Source organism: Colius striatus, chromosome 11, assembly GCF_028858725.1.
Source record: "Colius striatus isolate bColStr4 chromosome 11, bColStr4.1.hap1, whole genome shotgun sequence".
Classification (NCBI taxonomy): Eukaryota; Metazoa; Chordata; class Aves; order Coliiformes; family Coliidae; genus Colius; species Colius striatus.
The window spans coordinates 24,032,317-24,055,245 of NC_084769.1; the positions used below are offsets into that span (position 1 = coordinate 24,032,317).

At 38.8% G+C, this 22,929-nt stretch overlaps 1 protein-coding gene across 1 annotated transcript in view; it reads right to left on the reverse strand.

Moving 5' to 3' along the window:
• The window catches only part of OLA1 (Obg like ATPase 1), a 101,433-nt gene extending 79,082 nt beyond the window's left edge, over window positions 1–22,351 (reverse strand). Inside the window, exons 1-4 of the mRNA XM_062005107.1 lie at window positions 22,266–22,351; window positions 21,925–22,025; window positions 20,100–20,243; window positions 12,611–12,738 (exon numbers count right to left, since the gene is read on the reverse strand). Coding sequence (XP_061861091.1) covers window positions 12,611–12,738; window positions 20,100–20,243; window positions 21,925–22,025 — 373 coding nt within the window. The 5' untranslated portion in view covers window positions 22,266–22,351. The remainder of the gene's footprint in view (window positions 1–12,610; window positions 12,739–20,099; window positions 20,244–21,924; window positions 22,026–22,265) is intronic.
• Between the last annotated feature and the right edge of the window lie 578 nt (window positions 22,352–22,929).

Below are 22,929 nucleotides of genomic sequence, written 5' to 3' on the forward strand. Positions count from 1 at the left end.
TTGCACCTGAAACACATTACTGAACAGAGGTTTTGCTTGGGTGGGACTCTTAAAGCAGTTCCTTTGGTACAGGTAGAGACACTCTTTGGCTTTATAACATGCAGTAACTGCTGCCAATGACTTCTAAGCACTCGTGGGACTGGGTAAACAAAAAGGAAGCACTCGAAACTGACACTGCGAGGGTTTCTGGCAGATTTGTTTGGCACATAAAAAAAATAATTATATTTTAATTAAGTCTTCTGACTATCTATCTTAACTAAGCTAGAAACCTTGTTTAATTTGTCTAGGACAAGTAACTTATTACCAGAAGAAGAAGAAACTCATACAGAGCTTCCTCCGGATCTTCCTTTGCAGTATTTCCTCCACTGTTCAGTAATCAGCAGTACTACATACATACATCATAGAAATACCAATACAAAAAAAACCCCAGACTTCTTAGAGAGTATTTAATTCATACATTTTAAGGTTCAGAAGACTTAGCAGATCATAAAGTGCATTCAAAATAACTTCCAAGCATAAAGCTTACCCTAAACTAAAATACAATGAACATATGTCCACTGATGTGCACAAATTTGTTTTAGGAATCTGAATGGAAACTCAAGCCCATGACATGGCAAATTCTTTTTAAGAAAACAAAATAAGCCAAGACGAAAGAGCACCTACAGTGCTCATCACTGCTCTTCTTCACAAGCACTTCAAAATATTTTATCCCTTCTTCAACTAGATTACCATCTCAATTTTTTTTAACTAAAATGCTTAGACTTTACTTCCTACTTAAAAGAGGGAAGAGAAAACCCTTCAGAATAACTTGGTTTCTTATCTCAAGGCACTAGCAGCTATACTACCTCTACCTCTAGCAGGAGCCAAAGCATTGGTTCCCCTAACCTGCAGGCCCCCACTCCCACAGATAGTGCACCACAATCACTTTTCTGAATGCTCCCTGTCTATTTTAATATTAAGTCACCTAATTTCACATCAGCTTCAGCAACAATTAAGTAGGCTCAATATCAGTGATACTGATACGTTGCCATACTTGCTTGCCATACCAAACTCTGGGGCAGTGAGCGACAATGATGAAGAGCCCCTGTGCACCAGCTCTTTCTCTTTGGAAACTGCTGTTTCCAAACCAAACACAGATTTGTGCTCTCAGGTGCCTTGGGGAGCACAGCCCCCTGCATATATATTAGGAAACAGAAAAGTGCTCCCAAGAGCCTACTTCAAAGTTTTCATTAAAACTATGCATTAAAAAAATATGGCAGCAACGATAAATATACTAACTCCTTGCTTCTCTGGAGGAAACCACTTTTGAAAAGCAACTTTCTGTCAGTCTACAGACCACTCACCTGTCTGATGCAATCAGTGCAGCTAATTAAATTGATGCTGATGAACAGTCAGCCACTTATCTTTTTCTGTTCTCAAATTCTTGCAAAGAAATTTTATCTTTTCTGTGGTGGCCTTCCTCCAACCAAAGAAAAACAGGTTTCTGCATTTCATATTACAAGTAGAAGAAAAAAAACAAACCCAAACCCACACCACAGAATCACAGAATGGCAGGGGTTGGAAAGCACCTTTAGAGATCATCTAGTAAATAAATAAAAAAAAAAGTCATATTATCATCCACAAAAAAAAAAAAAGTATCGTATTTTTCCCTTCAAGCTTTCAAGAAATTCCATACCACAGAAGAGATTACTTAAAATATAACTGTCTTAAAGCCAGGATACCCTACACCATCAGTAAAGACACACACTAAACAAATTTCAAAAGCAGTCACCTGAACGCCCTCTAATACTATCATGCATTGGTAACTCCTTTAAAGTGTCACAGAGAAAAACTAAAGTCATATTTCTATTGTCTGAATAAAAATTATACAACACACAGAACTACAACAAAAGAAGTTATAGGTCAAATAATAGCAATGATTCAGTAAAGATAACCTGCCTGGTCTTTATTCTCAGGAGAGGAGGGGTTTACTGGTCAAGTATTTTATGACTCACAGTACAGTATATTAGAAATTTTCTATGTATTCTTTAGAATTGCGAGATTGCCCTTGTAGCTCAGTAGGTAGCTCTCCTGTTTCTGGCCTACAAGGTCAAAGTCCCTGCTGAGGAAACTTAACAAGTTCCATCTATAAATAGAATAGCATTAGATGCTGCTACTCTAGCAAGGGTGGTGGCCTTTAGACAAGAAATTTTTATGTTTTCATCTGTTCTGATAAGAAAAAAAAATTGGACAGAAATGCACAGGGTATTAGGTTAAAGATTAATGATAAACTGAGATCCAAAATCTATTGTAACTTCAGTTAGCATGAGACTTACAACTCTAGCATTATCAAACTAGCATAAAGGTTAAAGAAGAATGCAAGAACAACAATCTTCCTTCTCAGTGAGCGTTAAGTAATTAACTGAAGTTACAGACTTCATGATATTTGAGACCGAGAAAGATACCTCCTAGGCACAATCAAAATTTGACTTTACTTGAGAAGAAGTATATCCTTGTCAGACATCATTTAATTACCAAGGAATAAAATTATATCACTCTGCAATGCATAAATCTTTGCTCCTTGTATCCATATATTTGGGTAGGCTTACTCAGCTCTCGGAATAACAATTACTTGTGACAAATTTAAGAATAAAGCCCATTTAAATCCATAGTTTGTGCTTTAAACTGTAGTTACTTAGTCTTGGAGGAATACAGATTAAGGCTCAGATATCACTTTCACTCAGCCTAGCAATGTAATTTACTGTTCAAATAAAGACAAAGGCTAACCCACTAGAGTGATGACAGTTTTCCAACACCTTTTCAACAATCTGCACCTATGTGTCCAGCAAAACAAATTCACTCCTCCGTGGGAGGTTTGTTTTCAGATACAAACCCCTCAGTTTTGTTTATATATATACCCCAAAAGGAAATGAACACTAGCCATAAAACAGGAGACGAGGGTGATTTTACAACATAACTTCCTAGATCTCAGAGGCACTAACGTTATGCTCAAGTAAGACAAGAGGTCTTGCAAAATTCTTCTGCAAGAGCTTAGCTTAGGAGGTTTTGTCATTCCTGTATTAATCTTATTTGCCTAAGTGAAAAATCTGATCAGTTAAAAGCTTTCCACAGTTGGCCAAATTAAGCTAGCTGATCTTGTTCTGGCACTGAAGATGTAGGTTTACAAAATCTCTTATTCCAGGTTTGGGAGTAGTGATTGCACCAGTTCAAACCATACATCAGAGTAGGCACATAAAACATACAACAGCCATGTTACCACACAATGATGGGACCCCCGGTCTCCCTCCTAATCTACTCTCCACTTACAGCCACTGTTTTTGCTACCAGATGCTGCACAAACTCTTAATCCAATTCTCTGTGGTTATTTCTCAAGAAGCTTCTTGGAGAAGATACCTGTATGTCTTCTCTCTACTAACACTTTTTCTGAGCAAAAAGGCTGCTGTATTTTGATCCTTGGATCCAGTCAGAAAAATCCAAAAGCATGAGATAGCAATAGCTCTCCAAGACTGCTTAAGGCTAGTATGTGACACTAGAAGTGATTGCAAGTGTTTCCCTGTAATAAATCTTCTGTCAAGACACTACTTCCTGAAAACTAATCTTCCATAACTCATTCCTTCTTCCAATCCCTTTTTTTATCAGGCATTTTGTGTTTCGGGTTTGGTTTTTTTACCCATCAAACTCACCTGTGTCACCATCTCTCCCCCCCAAAAAAAAGAAAACACAACGGAAAACAACCTTTATTTGAATGTGCTTCCTTTTGGTTACTTCACATTAAGAGGGAAGCGAAGACTTGTATCCATATAGAATTCCTCTATACAACACTGCTGTTTGTTTCAGAACTTATCTGTTTTCAGAAGGCACTTTCCTCAGCTTTGTCCATTACAAGGTAGAGTATGGTACAGTATCAAGAAAGTTGCAAAATCCCGATTAGATTCAGCTACTGGTCATTACATGTGTGCTCTGTTTCTGCTTGCAAGTAACAGCTTTAAGGAGGAGAGGACAAATATAGCATTCTGCTCCCATCATCTACACAAACAAAAGCTCTGAAGTAAAATAAAGCTAAGCAGCATGTGGTAAACCTTCCTCTTATGCAACAAAAACATCTCATTTTTATATTAGGAAAAGCTAAGGATAAGCAAATTTGTATGGATCTCCAGGAATATATTAGTCTCTCTTCTCTTTCAAGGTGGTGGGCTTACCATCTGAATGCTGAGATACAGGACTAAGACAGATCACATGTGGCCTCAGAAGGAAGAGAAAATGTTAGTAAAAACTATTATCTTCTGAACAGCATCAGAAATACATCTTGACTGTTTAATATTAACAAGTTTAATATGTGCAAACTACCTCAGCAGTGAAATGTTTGTAGTCATAAATGAGGAATGACAACTTTTTCTTTTTAAACAGGTAGCAATTACATTCAGTAATTTAAAACAAAACCGAAGCATCTTAAAAAAAAATGAACCAAAATAACATTTAAGACAATAAAATTCTGTAAGACAGCTATGTGTACTTCATTTCAAGGTGAATTTTGACACATTAAATATGAAAAAAACAGCTTTGGCTATTAAGAAGTGACACACAGCGCTATAAGCTGCATAGAGCCACTAAGATTCACAATGCACAGAATACAGATGCTGAAGGGACGAGATGTAATTCATACTTTGTTCACTGAAAGGCTAGTGCAGTGGAGTGTGGCTAAGTGTTATCATCATGTGCCTCCACCTCTGTGGCAGTCAGTTTCCAGAAGCAGCAATCAGCAGGTATGATGTCCTCTTAGAGAACATGGAAAAAAAATACATCATGCCTCAAGCATATAACAGGTCCAGAATGATTAGCATCTTTATACAGAAAGCACACACAATTTCATAGAAAGTAAAAAAATGAAGACAGACCAGAAGCTGCATCTTATTCGGTAAAATAACTATCACTACTTTGATTTTTACAGGCAAATGAAAACACTGGCAGTATTACTGCAAGATTCAAGTAATCTTCATGTTGATAAAAAATAAAGCCAAGTCAATTTGATTTTAAATATGGATCAAAAATCAGTGCAAATATTGTGAAAATCAATTTTGCTTAGCGTTTATCTTAAAAATAAACTGCATTCAGCTCACGTGATTCTTATCTATCCAAGTTTTTATCAAATGATGGCAAATTGGTTTAGAAGTTATCTAACATCCTGAAGGAGGTAGAACCAAGGAGTGTACGACACATTTTCAGTTGTAACATACATAAAACGGGAGCAAAAGCAAAGCTTTTTAGGAACCAGTTCACATTGGTCACTTAGCTTCATGCTGCTTTCACTCTTATCACAAAGAAAGACATTTCACAGATTATCCATTACCAAATACCTCATCCTGCCCCTAAAAGGCAGATTCAACAGCAGAGTAGCTGTATGAAAGCATTTCCAGGCAAAAAGCAAAGCAAGCACTGCCCACTCCTACCTGCCTGCACTCTGCCAGCACTGTTACTGCAGGCAGCTTGCACATTCCTTTGCAGGACTGGAAGACCAGGTGATGGCACACAGGTGAGCTCCCAAGTACTTCCACAAAAGCCAGTGTTGTCTGCCCTACTTCAAACACTGGGCACTGAACCCTAAGAGTTTTTATTTATTAAAAAGAAGCATTTGATAGCAAAGTACTTTGACAAATTTCCTTTAAATTTCTTTAACTTTGAAGAGAAAGACTGGATTGCATTAAAGAAACTAAAAATAAGAGAAAAATGTGGAACATATTTTCTGGAAAACTAGACTGCAAGGTATCAGTGGGAAGAGAAACTCAAAACCACGAAGAGCTCTGGCTGTTTAACATCCAGTATATTTAAAAACTCCAGAGCTGTAAGCAGGAACTGAATACTCACATTTACCATGTTATTCAATGAGGCATTATCTAAGAGTAATTTGTAAATTTACACTTGCAACAAGGTTGCCATTTTTAGTCCACCATAGAGAGTGATTTTCTACAACTGCTTGTGACTGATCTGTAAAAGTTGAAAGCTGGTTAAAGCCATGCAACCCTAGAAGAAACACCATTACAATCTTCAAACAGCCTGCCTTCTGCCGCCATAGAAACATTGCTGCATCAGTTAAAACCGTAACACACCTGAATCATAGAAAACAGAACTGTCAGATGTGTTTCAAATTGAATGGTTAAACTTGGAAGATGAACAAAGCTGTAAGTCCTTTAAAGCATGTGTCAGGCTACTATGATACTAATTCTGTAGGGGCCATTATCCAGGACAGAAAACAGTTTTTAAACTAAATTCTCCATTCACTCGGGCAGTAAGTAAGCAAGTATATCTGTTTGAGGTTTTCACAATTGGATTCAGCCAAAAATAGAATATACCCCTACATCCAAGAAACTCGGATAAACTCCAAAAAGTCTCTATTTTTAAAAAAGAGTGTGGAGATCAAATGGTTTATTTTAAATATCAATAATTCATTTTCAGTTTGTGCACTTTGATTAAAAAAAAGAAAAAAAAAATCTGTTGGAAGGATTGAAATCCAAGAATGTACTGCTCTGTTCTGTATAGGAAAATCTATTCACCTTGTTTGCAGAGCTAAGAGAATCTATTTCATACTGTTAAAAATAACGTACAAAAGTACAGTGGTGCTCAACACAAACTCACCTCTCCTTTTACTTGTCCTATTATGCTACCATGTGCTGTTCTCATACATGTTGCTGTTTCTTTAAGTGTATTAAATACCAATGTTTTCACTGATTTAATGAACACTGTCTCTCAGGGTAAGTAACAGTATAACTAAGATATCGAAATGTGAAGATTGAAATCAAGAAATCAAGTTAGAGGTACTTTCCATTTTTTAAGTGAAGGAAGGTAATTAATTAGTCAGACAGAAATACATCTCATTTCTACTCAGGTTTATGTCACACAAGAAACAGCCTAGGTAAACACCACACAGAACTTCCGGACATGTAACTTACAGAAATGTAATACTATCATTACTTTGAGAGTACTACAGCTGCAGATCACCTGTGTGTCCCAGGGTGGATAAACTGACAGGCAATAACATTCTCCAAATACGGTCTCATAACACAAAAGAGGCAACAACAGTGAATTCTGTTACGGCAGCTAAAAACACAGGCAAACCTTTTGTCCTAAAGAAAACATAGTTCAACATATTCTCAACAAATAAAGAAAACAGGATCAAAGCCTTTAGCCTAGGACTATAAAATACTTTCAGTGAGATGCCTAAAGTTTGTCTCACTATGCTGAACAAAAGCTCTCCATTCCTACCTAGCCCCTTCCTTGCCTATCATTACCTTTATCAATACAATTTCAATGACTTAATTCTCAAACTGATTTTTGCAAAAATGCCAACTGAACCAAGCTAAGTTAAAGCCTCTGGCTTGCAGACCCTCAAGCTGACAGCACAAACCCCACAACAACTCACTTCTGATTGCCTGGCATCCAGAAATAAGAAAAGACCAGTTCTCCAGAGGGCTCCACTTCACAGGCTAGCCAGTAAGATGGGCAGCAGTAATGCATACTACAACAGCAGAAAGACAGGGAGCAACAGTTTCAGTGCTCTAAGGTGAAAATTTGCTCAAGATCAACCCCAAACCTTAATGAAAACATGCTTTTTCAAAGCGCGGTCCTCAGATCACTTCCTAATTCATCTTTTTTTATTTTTAATCATTGTCATCTTCAGCAACACCTCCTTCCCAGACTGCTGGCATACAAAGCCTCATCTTCCAGTCCACTACCTATTCCCCTTTAATATGAGCAGTCTGTCTGGGTTCCTTTTCAGTCAGCTGCTACACAACTGCAGAAACTGCTACACAAATTACTACACAAATCAGCAGGCTGAAAACTGACAGCCAGGCTCAGGACACCAATTCCTAAAGATATACAGTCCATTACGAAATTTGGATCAAATCCTGGTAAAGGGCAACAAAGAAACTTTATTAAACTTTCTAGGTCCCTAGAGAATGATTTACAAAAACACTTTAGTCAGTTTCTGATAGAAATGGTGCAAACTCCGGGTATGCCACTGATTAATAAAAAAAGATTTTTACACTGGGAGTATTTTTGACAGATGGGTGTAAAAACATTACAGCATATAAACAATGCTTTATCACAGCATCACAGAATGGTACAGGTTGGAAGGGACCTTTATAGATCATCTAGTCCAACTCCTTGCAGAAGCAGGTCCACCTACATCAGGTCACACAGGCAGGTTTTGAAGACCTGTAGAAAGGAGACTCCACACCCTCCCTGGGCAGCCTGTGCCAGGGCACCTTCATCCTAACAGTGAAATAGTTTTTCCTTATGTTTAAATGGAACTTGTGTTCCAACTTCTTCCCATCATCCCTTGTCCTGTTAACAGATACAACAGAAAAAAAGTGATGCCCCAATCTCTTGATATTCACCATTTAGACATTTGTAAACATTAATGAGACTCCCCACAGTCTTCTCTTATCTAGACTAAACAGTCCCAGCTCCCACAGCCTTTCCTCATAAGGAAGATGTTCAAGTCCCCTTATCATCTTGGTGGCCCTGCACTGGACTCTTTCCAGAAGTTCCCCGTCCCTCTTGAGCTGAGGAGCCCAGAACTGGACAATGTACTCCAGATGAGGCCTCACCAGGGCAGAGTAAAGAGAAAGCAGAACCTCCCTCAACCTGCTGGCCACATTCTTCCTGATGCATCCCAGGACGCCATTGGCTTTCTTGGCACATTGCTGGCTCATGCTTAGTTTATTATCAACCAGGTCCCTCTCTGCAGAGCTGCTCTCCAGCAGTTCAATCCCCAGCCTGTACTGGTGCATGGGGTTGTTCCTTCCCAGATGCAGGACTCTGCACTTGCCCTTGTTGAACCTCATGAGGTTCCTCTCTGCCCAACTCTCAAGCTGGTCAAGATCCCACTGAATGGCAGCACAGCCTTCAGGGGAATCAGCCAGTCCTCCCAGTTTGGTGCCATCAGCCAACTTGCTGAGGGTACACTCTGTCCCCTCATCCAGGTCGTTGATGAAGATGTTGAACAAGACTGGCTCCAGAACCGATCCCTGTGGGACCTCACTGGCCACAGGCCTCCAACTCGATTCTGTGCCATTGATCAGCACCCTCTGGGCTCTGTCAGTCAGCCAGCTCTCAATCCACCTCACTGTCCACTCATCCAAGCCACACTGCCTGAGCTTTCTGATGAGGATGTTATGGGAGACAGTGCCAAAAGCCTTGCTGAAGTCAAGGTAGATGACATCTGCTGCTCTCCCCTCATCTAGCCAGCCAGTTATGCACTCATAGAAGGCTATCAGGTTGGTCAAACAGGATCTTCCCTTGGTGAATCCACTTTGACTCTCCCTGATAACCATCTTTTCCTTCATATGTTTAGTAACAACGTGAAGCACAAGCTGTTGTGAGGCTGACTGGCCTGTAGTTTCCCCAGTCCTCCTTCTTGCCCTTTTTGACAACTGGTGTGACATTGGCCTTTCTCCAGTCCTCAGGCACTCACCTGTCCTCCACAATTGTTCAAAAATGACAGGAGAGTGGCTTAGCAATCACATCAGCCAACTCCCTCTGCACTCTTGGATGCATTCCATCAGGTCCCATTGATCTGAGTGTTAAGCTTGGCCAACAAGTCTTTAACCTTTTCCTCTTCCACCCAGGGCAAGTCCTCTGTTGTCCAGACCATCCTACTATCCTTGCTGGACTGGGCTTCCCGAGGGCCAGCCTTGGCTGTAAAGACTGAAGCAAAGAAGGAATTCAATAGTTCAGCCTTCTCTGCATCCTGGGTCACCAGGGCACCCTCTGTGTTCAGCAGTGGGCCCCCATGGCCCCTGTTTTTCCTTTTGCTGCTGATGTACCTGAAAATACCTTCTTGTTTTCCTTTACTTTCTTGGACAGGTTTAACTCCAAAAGGGCTTTAGCCTTCCTGGTTACACCACTGCACGCTCTGGTAAAGTTTCTATACTCTTTCCAAGAAACCAGGCCCTGTTTTCACCTCTCATAGGCATCCTAGGAGATCTTTGTTGATGCATGGATGTCTCCTGCGTCCTTTTCCTGATTCTTCTATTTGTGGGGACACACTGATCCTGGGCTTGGAGGAATAGGTGCTTGAAGATCAATCAGCTCACTTGGGCACTTCTACCATCTAGGATCTTATCCCATGAGATTCATTTTTATACATTTTTAGCCTAGAGAAGAAGAGGCTGAGAGAAGATATGATCCCTCTCTACAACTACCTGAAGAGGACTTGTATTGAGATGGATCAATCTCTTATCTCCAGCAATGGATGACAGAACACGTGAAAATGGATTTAAGTTGTGCCAGGGGAGGTTTACATTGGACATTAGGAAGAACTTTTTCACCAAGAGGGCTATTAAGCATTAGAACAGGCTGCTCAGGGAGGTGGTGGAGTCATCAGCCCTAGAGATATTCAAAAGATGCATTCATGAGATGCTGAGGTATATGGTTTAGTTTAGTGATGGGCCTAGCAGTGTGAGGTGTGTGGTTGGACTCAGTCTTAAAGGTCTTCTCCAGTTATAACAACTCCACAATTCTGTAATATAAGTTGGCATATTATATTGAAAACTTCAGTGAGTTGTTTCAACCAGAGTTTGTGCTTTGCAAAGAATTTATCTTTATTTTTGTTTTTTATGTTTACCAGAGGGCTATTACTGGCTTTTAGTGCAAAATTTTCATTTTTATAGTGCTATGGGGAAAGTAGAACTAATATGCACTTTGCAGGGAAAGAAAAAAAGAGTAGTTTCGTATCTCTCAAATACAAAACTTTGTATTAGCTTTTTATTATTATTATTCCTAAGTAATACTTTGAAAGATCTTTGCATTTATTGGGCAATTAACCACATAGAATCTCTACTTCAGTTCATCACTAGCTTGCATTCTAGCTAAAAGATCCAGCAAGGGAAGTGTAAGAGGCAGGGTTAAGATTTTAAAAAGAAAAAGTGCTATTGTAAATTGTGATTCCATTATCTTTTTGGTCCCAAAGAAGAAAAATAGCAACAATAATTTCACAAACATTACATTTCAGAATCCTCCAAAGAAACTGAAACATGCAGTAAGTAAAGGCAAGACTTAAAAACCAATAGTCTTATCCCTCTTTCAATCCCCAAAGAAAAATACAAACGGTGTTAAGCTTTATAATAGCTACCTGAAACAAATGCTTAGCACTATTCAAAATATAGTCTAGAAAGCATCTTCTCAACTGGCTACTACATCAATCTGTTCCTTAACAAGCATTTATGGTTCAAGTATCAAAACAAAGCAAATATCACTTGTTCTCAACTGACACCAGGCAAAACAGCAATCACAATCCCAGGATCGCAATGGGTTTGTGGAAACTGGCCCCTTTTTTCCTTGAAATATTGTAGAAATGGCTTTTGGGTAGCTGCAAATATTTAAAATACAACAATATATTAGATCAGCCTTCAGATATTGAACTAGCTCCTAAAATGATGCATAAGTTCAAAAGACTTACTTCACCCTACCCAGTAAGGATTTGGCCTCACCTTTTCAAATTGTCTTAGTTCTAAATACTATTAACTACTTAAGTATAATCAATAGCCCATAGTTTTCTGTTCTACTGAAAGTACATGTCAAACAACTTTAACACAAAATAGTAGTATTAGATATAAAATACAAGTAAGGCCGAATTTTCAAAGGAGAATTAATGCTTCACACATTGACAGTTATAGATGGCTTCCAGGTAATAGAAGACCTTAAAAAAGGCCAATGACGCCAAAAGTAATTGCTGTTTTTCAACAGTATAAGCCTAAAAACACAATACTTTTCCCCACAGGGTTTGTCCTGCTTGATTGAAAACACAGTACCAGCACTCTGTACCAAAACAGTGTAATGGTATCCTTGATGCATAATGAATTCTATTTGACTGAGATGGCATACTTACCTATTTACCAAGCATGCACACTGTAGAGGCACATCAGTTCACAGCTCTATATAAAAATGCTTCAAAAACAAGCTCATGGGAACAACAGTTTTAAGCTTCTAGACCAGTATTATACATCAGTCTTGGGTTTTGTTAGAATGTGGGGGTGGGTTATTTTGTTCTATTGTTTCATCACTCACTGTATAAAAGACAGTAACAAAAGTATCCAGTTTCATCAAAACTGTACAAACGTTAAGCTCAATCTCTTCAGACCAGAGGCCTTTTTCAATATCCAAAAGGCTTCAGGATTCAGTATAAGTCACATAGATATCATGAAAAGGAAGTGACACTTGCCCTGTGAGGAACAGAATCTCAGAATCTTCTACTAGCTCCATATTTTAATTTTCTAGTTTGATTTCAGACATTTATTATCACATTCCATTCCTCTTCCTTTATAAAACTAAACAAATCACCACTGGCAGAAGAAAACAACAAACCATTACTGCAGACTTCCAAAAACTCAGTTCCTTTTTAAGTCCTCATCACAACATCAATGAAGAAAGATGTATGTGTTACATTGTGAAGAGTGTAGATTGTCTTGGCAGGAAAAGCTCAAAACCTGATGTCTTTGAATTGAATGGTAACCATTAAAATTGTTATATATATTTGTTCCACAGTTCTTAATTAAAGTACAACAATGCTGTCTTTATGCTATACAGAGAACACATAAATAAGTTTACATACGCATCAGATGAAAGATCCCATCACAGGCGTTAATATGAGACAAGAAGGAATTTCCTAAGCCTTGGCCAGTGTGGGCTCCTTTCACAAGGCCAGCAATATCCACCACATTCAGAAAGGCTGGAATTTTGCTGAAATACAAGTTAAAAGTTTCATTACTGAAGCATATTAGCCAAAGCCTATGGCACAAAAATAAATTAAGAACATGAAAATCCAATGTTTTTCTCGAACAAGTTATCCATGACAGTAGCTTTCTTCCTTATTTAACGTGTAATACGTATATGACAAGATTCCCCCCTCTCATGTAAAACATCAGCAATTCTTTAATTTTCCTGACATTCTTCATGTAAAATGAAGTTAACTAGTTTCTAAGTGTGGAATTACTGACAACTATAAAAATAGTCTGAACACTGAGGCATGAAGTCAGTCATATGTAAGAAGCAGGTAGCATAGCACCATACCTAAGCATAGCACCATACCTAAGCCAACAGCAAGGTAGAAGAACTTCACTCTTTAAAGCACTTCTCCATTGTCATTTTAAATGATGTTTTAAGAAAAACAAAGGTGGTGGTAGAAATGTTCTCCTATGCCTGTCATCATCCTGGTAGGATTAACTTCCTGGCCAGTCATCAGAGGAATTCACACTTTCACTACAAAGATGCCACATTAGAGCAACACAGATACCTTCATATGCAGACGGACCACACTGTCACCAGAATCAACCTCATTTGCTACATAATGGAAAGAAAATCTCAGCACATTTATTTCACAGTGGACTAATAGGAGCAGGAGACCTTTGAAGATGATATCCGGGTTTCCAGGCTGTTTTCTCACCTTCACCTTGGGTATTACAAAGCTAACATTCCAAGCAAAATAAAATCATCCCCATTCTTGGCAACACCTTTCCTAAGTCCAAATCCCTACTTCATCACAGAAAGATGAATATAGATAAAAAGCAGAAAAAGACACAAAATCTTCACACTTGCCTGTGATCTGAAGGATAAGGAGTAAACATCATGAAACCAAACAGAAAACACCGCAAAGAATGGGGGGGAAAGTACCATATATCTTTAGTGTGTTTTAGCTCTTTTACATGTAGATTACTTAACTGGATTGTTCTCCTTTTCTTCCCCCCTTCCCCTAAACAGATTAATTTCCATTTCTTAAGATTCATTAGTCAGCATTAGCATAATGTCACTGAGCTTCAAATGATCATCAGGAACAGGTGGTATTAACTGATCATTTGTACAAATCAGTGCAACACCAATCTACCATAAAGTATGTCAAAGGAATTTATAATGTGAAACAGATTACTAAATCCAGAAGTAGCTACTTTGTGCAGAGGTATAATCCACATGCAAGGATTTTTAGCACACTTTTCAGTGGTTCCGCTTTAGCATACTACCTTCACCCAACAAGCTACCATGCAACAAACAGCACAAGACTCACTGGGGGAAAAAACAGTGCAGTTTCATAGTCCAGTGGTTGGAGCGTTCAAGGAATATGATATTTATGCAGCCATAGAATTACATGTTTTGTTGGCGAAGCCAACTTTGTTTCAAACTTCTGTCCGAAACAGTTAAACAGGTAAGAGGAGTTTCTTTACCTGTTCGTTCAGTACAATAGTACTGAACACTGCAATGAAACCAGTTACCTTTTAAAATGCACATGCAAATATTATCTACAATTTCTTGTGCATATATATTTTTTTCCAAAATTTGAAGAGGCAGACATTTCTTTCGCAAGTTTCCAGAAGGAACTGATTAGTTGAGAAACCTTGCAGGCAGTATACACTTGAAGCTTTGACTTAGATTGAGACATCATAACCAAAATGCTGTTTCCTTAGGGTTTTTTCTCCTAGTTTTCCACAATCTGTCTTCTCCAATGAAAACCAAACCCCAACAATTTCTCTGTAGCATTTACTGTAATTTACTGAAATCTCACATCCACTAGAAGAGACCCTGGAAAGCCCAATGACAGCTTCAACCAAGTTCACAATGCAGCAATTTTCCAGTAAGCCTGGCTGATAATTATTTTAACATGCTCTGTCTTTATTAATTTCTTGAATGGTTCAAGAAATTTCTCTCAACTCAAACTCTACCTGATCCTAGGTGTCACATACCAAAAAGGTTGGATTCTTCAGTATGTCCAGCTCCCCTTTTCTCTTCAGCAAAGCCAAATGTACTAATCTCCTGGTTCCAACACAGGCTCTCCAATTCTAAAAGCTGTTATTTGAAGTCTGTTAGAAAAGGAAAACTCATCTTCCTTCTAAAAAGTCATATAACTTAAGTAGGAGTCATCTATTAAGAGTTCCCAAGAGGAGAATATGTATATTGTGACAACTTCTTCAAAAGCCATTCAACTCTCTGCCTGTCCTCACCACTATTTTTGGCTTATTTTCAAACAGAAATTCTCTCTTCCAGGAGACCACACTCCCTATTACAGCTTCAACAATCAATCATGCAAGCAGTTTTGACCAAATATAAAGCAAGAGGTAAGCAGGGTAGTGAAAGAAGCCTGCTTCTGAAACAGGTACTATATATGAACCCTGGTCATTTCTATGCAAAAACAATTTAATTATCAGCATTTTATCCATGATATTGACAAACAAAACTTAAGCCTAATAGCAAATGTATCAGAAATGAAAAATCTGCTAATTAAATTTCACTTACATAAATTGTAAAAAAGTAAAAGATTCAGTGTGGACTCCAACAAGTACTCAGTGTCCAGTGTAAATCCAATGCCTGCATTCTCAAACTACTCAGTAAGTTATTACACCAACAAAGTACAACTAATTAAATGTTGCCTTCTCCCACCAGGCAGAAAAGATGACCCAGGTCAGCAATACTTAAGGTCTTTCATTCACTGCTGGCAAACTATTCATCTGCAATGCTAGGACAAGCATCACTGCCAGGTGGATTTACACAGGTTCATAACACACTGAAGAGCAGGCACTCTTAACACTAAAGGAAGAAGTATATTAACAGAGTATACATAAGCAGTTTTCAATTGTCTCCTGTAAAAAATGAGGTTCTACAGATGCCAATGTGTCATGTTACATGTAGTTAAATTACTTGTGTTTCACTCTGGAATCACAGGTGGGTTTCAGTTACATCAATTATCTTTTAAAGCCTAGAATAAGTCCCACTTCAGCTCTGGTTTCTAAGTAGTACTTTCCACCAACCAATTACTTAATTTTCACTTTGAAATTTTATCAAGTATCTAAGTATGCTATCATACAGTAAGTTCATGAGAACTCTTACTTCCTATCACACAGGACTTTCATAATCTAGACAACAATGGAAGTTGCTCAAACTTACTTCAGCAACCATCCCTTGAAATCACTAAAATTCTGAATGCATAAATTTTCACAATCGACAATGCAACAGAACAAATCAAAGCAATTTGCTGACAAAAAAAGAAGAGAAATACTGAAGTACACTGGACAGCGCAAGAGCTAGAGATTTACACATCCTCCAGGACTGCTTCAAAATTTAAGTTTGAAAAGGACATTTAAGAAAGATGAAAAACAGTGTAAGTTAGAAATGTTTGTGGTTACAATAAGCATTGTGTTTCGTGAACGCTTATGTGCAGGGCCATATACCCCCTCACAGGTTCAGACAAAGAAAGAATGTTTAAGGATGAATCCAACTACTTATTTTACTCATTCCTGCTTATAATCTCATTCGATTTTAATCAGAGAAGGAAGCAGAAACATAAGACTTAAAAAACCCCACTTTTTTATTAACGTGTTCACATAGGTTGATCGGTATCAGCTAATACAGTCCTTCAGCTTTACCTATTCACAGTTAAAACTCATCTTAAGCTTATATTCCTTCTACCTGTTTCCTTTATTTAATCGTATTATTTGCAGTAAAGAAGAATTAACAAATGCAAATAATTGGAGCGAGGACACTATTTGGGGCACAAAGTAAAGAAAAAAAAAGGGAGGAACTAGGAAGTAGCAGCTTCTTCTGTTCCCTCACACAAAATCATTCTGAGGCTTGAATCAAATGTCAGCACTGAGATATCTCCTGTCTGGCACAACACACTATGGCTGTGGCAGCAGGCAAGCCTGGACAGACTAAGTCTGGTGAGCATATACACTTGGAGCCTTTCAAGATATTTGTGAGTTATGACACCAATCACTTGTCCAAATTACATCAGTTTAATGTACTTAAAAATATATTTTAGGCTTAGGGTGAATTAAACAACATCTTAATGAAATTTAGAACTAATAAAGCTATTCTCATGCATTTTTAAAGCTTTTATTAAGTTAATAAAATTTCTTTAGCTATGCTACACACAGTTCATGTGAGAAACACATCACTTCTAATTACAAAATGTCCTCTTAGAATATTACTTGCAGTTAACAGATGAACTGTTTCTGGCTTCCAAGTCCCCAGTTTTAATGGCAGGAGCTACCTGCTGAGATGAAGAACATCTCTTTTCCATTTTAGAATTAGCAGACCTCATCCTCTGCTACCTGCTTAAGATCCTGCTTAAGATATACCTCTGCTTTAGTTCCTGCTGAAGTGAATCAGCCCAAAGGAAATATCTGTTTTCCTATTACTGAACTAGAATTAATTCAGTCATTAGACTGTCAAACCTTGGCTGAAAGTAGCCGTGTTGAGGGAACAGGGGTAGGAGGACAACAAAATAAAAAGCCAATATTCTTTTCCTTCTGAAAAAGCTACATGTTGGCATAACGTCATGAGCTTTCCTTGAATATTGAATGAAATTTAAAACACATGAATAAGGAGTTTATGTACATAAACTAGGTACGAAATATAAAGCAAGATCTTAAAACAGAAAGCATTCAGAATTCTTTTTAATATATTAAGGTCTCTTCTATTTTAATACCCACAACTTCATTTACACCAGAAAGTGAGCAATAGGAAATTTGCTCATCTGAATAATTTGGTAACAAAACAGCAGTTTTTACTGGAAGTTCCTGGAGCTCACCTGCTGTGTACAGTCTACATCACTGAACTTATTTATTGTAAACAGTCATATACATTATCCACTGCTGCAGTTAAGAAAAAGGCACAGGTTTTAGCTCCTGGTAGCATATCTAAATCTATCAAGTAGAGATTTACTTTTACATAATAGTTTCCAAAACATTGCCTACCTGCTTTCATTTGTAAACATTTACATTTCCAATTAAGTCACACCCATCAGCTCTCAGTACAGGCTAGAAAGTAACTGCACACCTGCCCCATCCAAGCTGATGCTTGGAGATAGGAACAGATCCTCAAGCAACACTCACTCGGTTCCTGAAAAGCCTAACTCTCCCTCTGATGGCAGAACAGCCGCAAACTCCTGCTAGCAACACCCTCGGCAATACACGCTGTCTCTGCAGCAGCAGCAGTGTCAGCTCAGTGTGACAGACAGCAACTGCCAGCCTGGCCAGGTCCCACTCCTCCCTTCCCTCGCTCACAGCAGGCACCAAGGCAAGATCACTTTGGCCTGTCATACATTATTTTAATAAAGACAAAGTCTTTTTTTTCCCCCCCTACCTACCAACAATGACTGCAGCTATGTGATGAGTAACTGTAACATATGGGAAACGAAAACCTGAATGCTTTAGATTTTAAAAGACAAAATCTTGAGGCTAGACAAGAGTCCAATTTAAAGAGAACTCACTGTTTATAAAACATTCTGTGTACACAGATTGATTATGTCTACTAATCCAAAAAAGTAGAAAATTAACACGGAACATACTACATAAAGATGAAGAACAAAATCAAGACTATACAAGAGAAATTAAGGAATTTAATTCACAATTCAGTTGTGTATCTCCATAACCATAGCCTTCTTTTCCTGAACTAGTCTCAGACAGACAAGCACAAACAGCTCAAGAAAAAAGTTAGCTCAGCCTACTGTGCTACTGAGTTAACATTACTACTGTTATAGTGAAATATTACTTTCATATAAACAGTGTAAGTGAACTCGAGAGCTATAACTACCCACTAATCCCCACATCCATTGATATTAAGTAACAAGTACCCTCTTTTAATAGGTCAAAAGACCATACAAATGAAGCCAATTCACTATTTATACCCAGTTTTTTATCCAGTTCAGTAAATATACTACTGTCATTAATAATGAAGGGAGACTTTTTTCCCCCCCCAGAGTGAGAGAGATTGCAAATCCAAGAACATGCATACAGGTAAGTATTACAATCTTAGCACTCCTTGTAAGTAGATGGCCATAGGCAGGATGATGGGAGAAGTAATAATCTGTCACTATGACTTTAGAAGTAGCCAGCGAGATTTTTTTTAACGTGGCCAAAGCAGCAATAACACTACAATTTAGAACAAATTTGTCAACAAAACCTAAAAGACACACCAAATCAACACAATCAACAGTCAGAAAGCTTTGTCTCAAACCAGCAGTTTTGTTTCACAATCTATACAGTAACAGGTGTGCTTAAAACTCCCTTGAGCACCAAAAACAAGATAATGTGTTTTAACAATCCACCTAAACAAACAGTTCCATATTCATATCTTTACACAGAATTACAGACAGAAGAAACTTGTTTGGACTTGAAAATTAACAAATGGATTTTTCATCACTGACTAATCAATCTTTTTTAATTGTGGGTGTGAGCTGGCTCTGAAAGTGAGGGCCAAGTGCTGAACAAAAGCACATGCATGCTAATTTGCCTTCAGATTTATGCACAGTCACTTTGTGTAAGATATCTCTGCAAATACTTGCAAACTGAAATTGACACATCACAGTGTCTATTTTAAGTTTCTGTCTTCTGAAAGCACACTGTTTTCCTCTTCAAGCAAAAATCCAATTCCCACACTGAACACACAGAGCAGATTACAGAAACAACAGCAAAAACAACAGTCGTGTGACAAAATTAACATAAACCTAGAATAAGGAAACAATTGGAAAAGATATATTGTAGGAGTATCCCTGAATATATCCAGTGACAAGCAGCAGAACATACAAAATGGAGGGAAAGAGTCAGGGGAAAAAAAAGACTGCCCATAAAGCTTACTATCGACAGACTTAAGACATGGGTATGTTAATACATGGTATTAACATGACTTAAGGACATGGGTATTTGTTTGGCCACCTACAGCGTATGCAGTATTCTGAATGACATACAATACAAGGTGGAAATTTTACAGATGAGCAACTTCTTGACATGTTAAGTACGTCCACTACTGCACATTGTCCACATCTCTTCAGAAGATCCTCCAAGTCACCTAGGAGCCACTGCCTTCAAAGCAGGAACAACAAACACCAAATGGTGCTGAGCAATGACTAGCAGTTCCTAGATTTCTCATTTCCATACCACAGAGGTCATATTTGGCAGGAGGTATAATCCAGGTACATATAAAATCTCACATTCTAAAACAGAGGTCAGTAGAAACTTAAAGACATTATAATTGCATTAAACTTTGATGGAAACTTTGGGTTCAGTAATGCTATTTCAAATGCTTAACAGAAGAAAAATATTAAGAACTGTAGTTACCTTGGAGGTTTGTGATATTGGCACAGGAAATCAAATCTGTCATCTGGCACAGGTACTCGACTCTCATTTGGATCAATAGTACAGAAAGGAAAGTTCTCTGCTGCCGCTTGACTCTTTGTTAACACGTTGAAAAATGTTGATTTCCTATAAACAAAATACATATGTTCTTGATGAAGTTCAAATTATAAGCATTTACAAGAGCTAGATAGAAACACATCTTATTTCAACCCAAAACCAATAATGAACTTTCCCTTTATTTCCACAAAAGTGACTACTGCCCTGATTCTAATACAAGACATTTTCAAATACACATACAGAGCATCCAACTGAGACTCAATGATGTCTACCTCACTTCCCTAGCTTTGAAAATTGCCTTAAGTGACTGTATTGCACATATCAGTTACTAAAGACATTTAAAGTCAAAAGCAAAGCACAGCTCTACTGGCCACCAAAGCATGAAGAGAGCTTATAAGGATGCTTGGAACTTCTGAGTGCACTAGTTTTGCCATGACTCACCATCTCTTTCCACAATTTTATTGTTTCTTCAGACTTATTTAGGTATTAACACAATTTCAAGTATCTAAGCAATAAAAGTCAAAAATAAAAGAGAAAAATGTGGCACAGAACGCAAGACACAACAGTTAGTCAATTACAAGTAATCTTTTGTGCATTCGAATACACAGTCCCACCTTATCAAACATTTTTCATCCATATTAAATATCAAAAGAAAAAACTTGCAAGTGGTATCAGGGAAAAAAAAACAGAGTCACTTAAACCAAGTAGTAAACTACTTTGTTAGTTGGCATTTATTCAGGCAAAAGAGAGGTATTCTTGAGTTACTGCTAAGAGACAGTTCTTAACCAACTCCTGAATCTATCATAAGTATTCTGGGGGCATTTGTCGTTTTTTGAGATTTTTCTTTCTTTTGTTTCACATAACTTCTCAGGCATTGGGGGGAAAAAAAAAGTCACAGCTTCCCTTGAAAGTCACATCATAACATAACTGCAAATGCTATTTTTCCTCATTGACATGTTATACGTTATTGCTAATTCTTTTCCTTCTAGTGTGCAACTTGCCAACATCAACAATAATGAAAATACAAGAAAGTACTACTTATGGTTTTAAGACAAGCTTAATGATTCTATTATTTAAAAGATTTTAAGTTTGAGAATGATACACAAATGATCACCAATAGTTTCACATAGATATTCTCCAGGTAACTCATGATCCTTTTAAATTGCCTTAAGTATAGCTCCTTTGAGAAGATACAACAAATAGGGACAAGAAGCGTGACAGAGAATGATTCACCTTCCGTTATCTCTCCCAAACTGCACTCAAACAACTTTTTTTCACTACAAACCCTGAAGTGTCAAGAACGGAAGTCCTCTTCACTGAAAATGACACTTATGGTATCATTAAGCTCTTCCTTGTGCACATCATCCTCTCCAAAAAAATAAAATATAAAAGGAATTTGTATACAAGTGCGTATGTATTCACATTAAAAGTGCATTACAGGTACACAACAGCAGAAGTAAGGAAATGCAAAAGACGTGATACTTTTTACGTGGCAGCAATTGTTAGTACTTTTTTTTTCTTTTAATTCTTCAATATTATCTTGCCCTGACTTGTACACACCAGTTTCATGCCACCCAAGTAATAACAATTTTATATGGCTCCACCTGTAAGCAGTTAAAGCTAAAGACGGAAGTCTTATCTTAGAGCAAACGAGTCTATCTTGACCCAGGAATCGTGTCAGCACACTCTACCTGGAGCAGAAGCAAACACCCGGGGCCGGCCCTCAGCCCCGCGCACCCCCACCACCTACCCAACGTTCGGCAGCCCGACGATCCCGATCTTCAGGGACGTCCCAAACCTTCCGATGATCGGGTGCGATTTAACCCCGTCGCCTCCCTTTTTCGGGGGCATCTGAAAGCACAGAACAGGGCACGCTGAAGGTCCCGCGTGTGCGTCTCCCTTCCCACCCGCCCCGTCTCCTCCTGCCTCAGGCTGGGGCCTCCACCCCGAAAAGGCCGAAAAGAAACTCTCCCCCCAGGTGGCGGCTCTCAGGCCCCGGCTGCTCTCCCCGTTCTACTAACCCCAACCCAGTCTGAGAGGGGAGACAGAGGGCGATTTCCCCTCTCCTCTGCTTCTCTCCCCTCCCCTCACCTCAGCTGAGCTGCAGGAGCCGGGCTGCCAGGCCCCCGCCTGAGAGGAAGAGAAGAGCCGCGCATGGACACGCCGGCGGAACAGGCGGGGCCGAGCCCGCCCATTGGCCGCGAGCGGCGCGAAGGGGAAAGGTCGCCCCGGGAGGGCGGCGCTGGCGAGACGCGGCGGCGCTGGGCGGAATCCTCCCCGGCGCTGAGCGAAGTGCTCCGCGGCGCCGCGTCTCGCCAGCGCCGCCCTCCCGCTCGCAGTCCCCGCCCGCACACCACTCAATGTCAGCCCTTTAAACACGGGTAAAGGCACTGAACAGACACCATGAATACCAAGATCTTCATAGTGAGACTAGTGAAAGATTCGCAACAGAGAGAGAGAAAGCAGGGAAGAGAGGGGTAGGAGAAATTACCTAGGGATTAACGAAACTTTACTTCAAATATTTGGTAAAACCAGAGAAAAAGTAGCTTAAATTGAGACTGATCACAGAGTATTTTTTCTATAACTTGCCTCTACGTCCTTGATTTTGTGCGAGGCGTGAGTTTAAAGTTACAACATAGAAAGCTAAAACAATAACGTATTTGGGTTTTAGTGTACATTTTTAAACTGTGTGCAGTTAAGTGTCCATGCAACAAGAGTAGACTCTTCGTAGCTTTCAAAGACATTTCATGCTTCT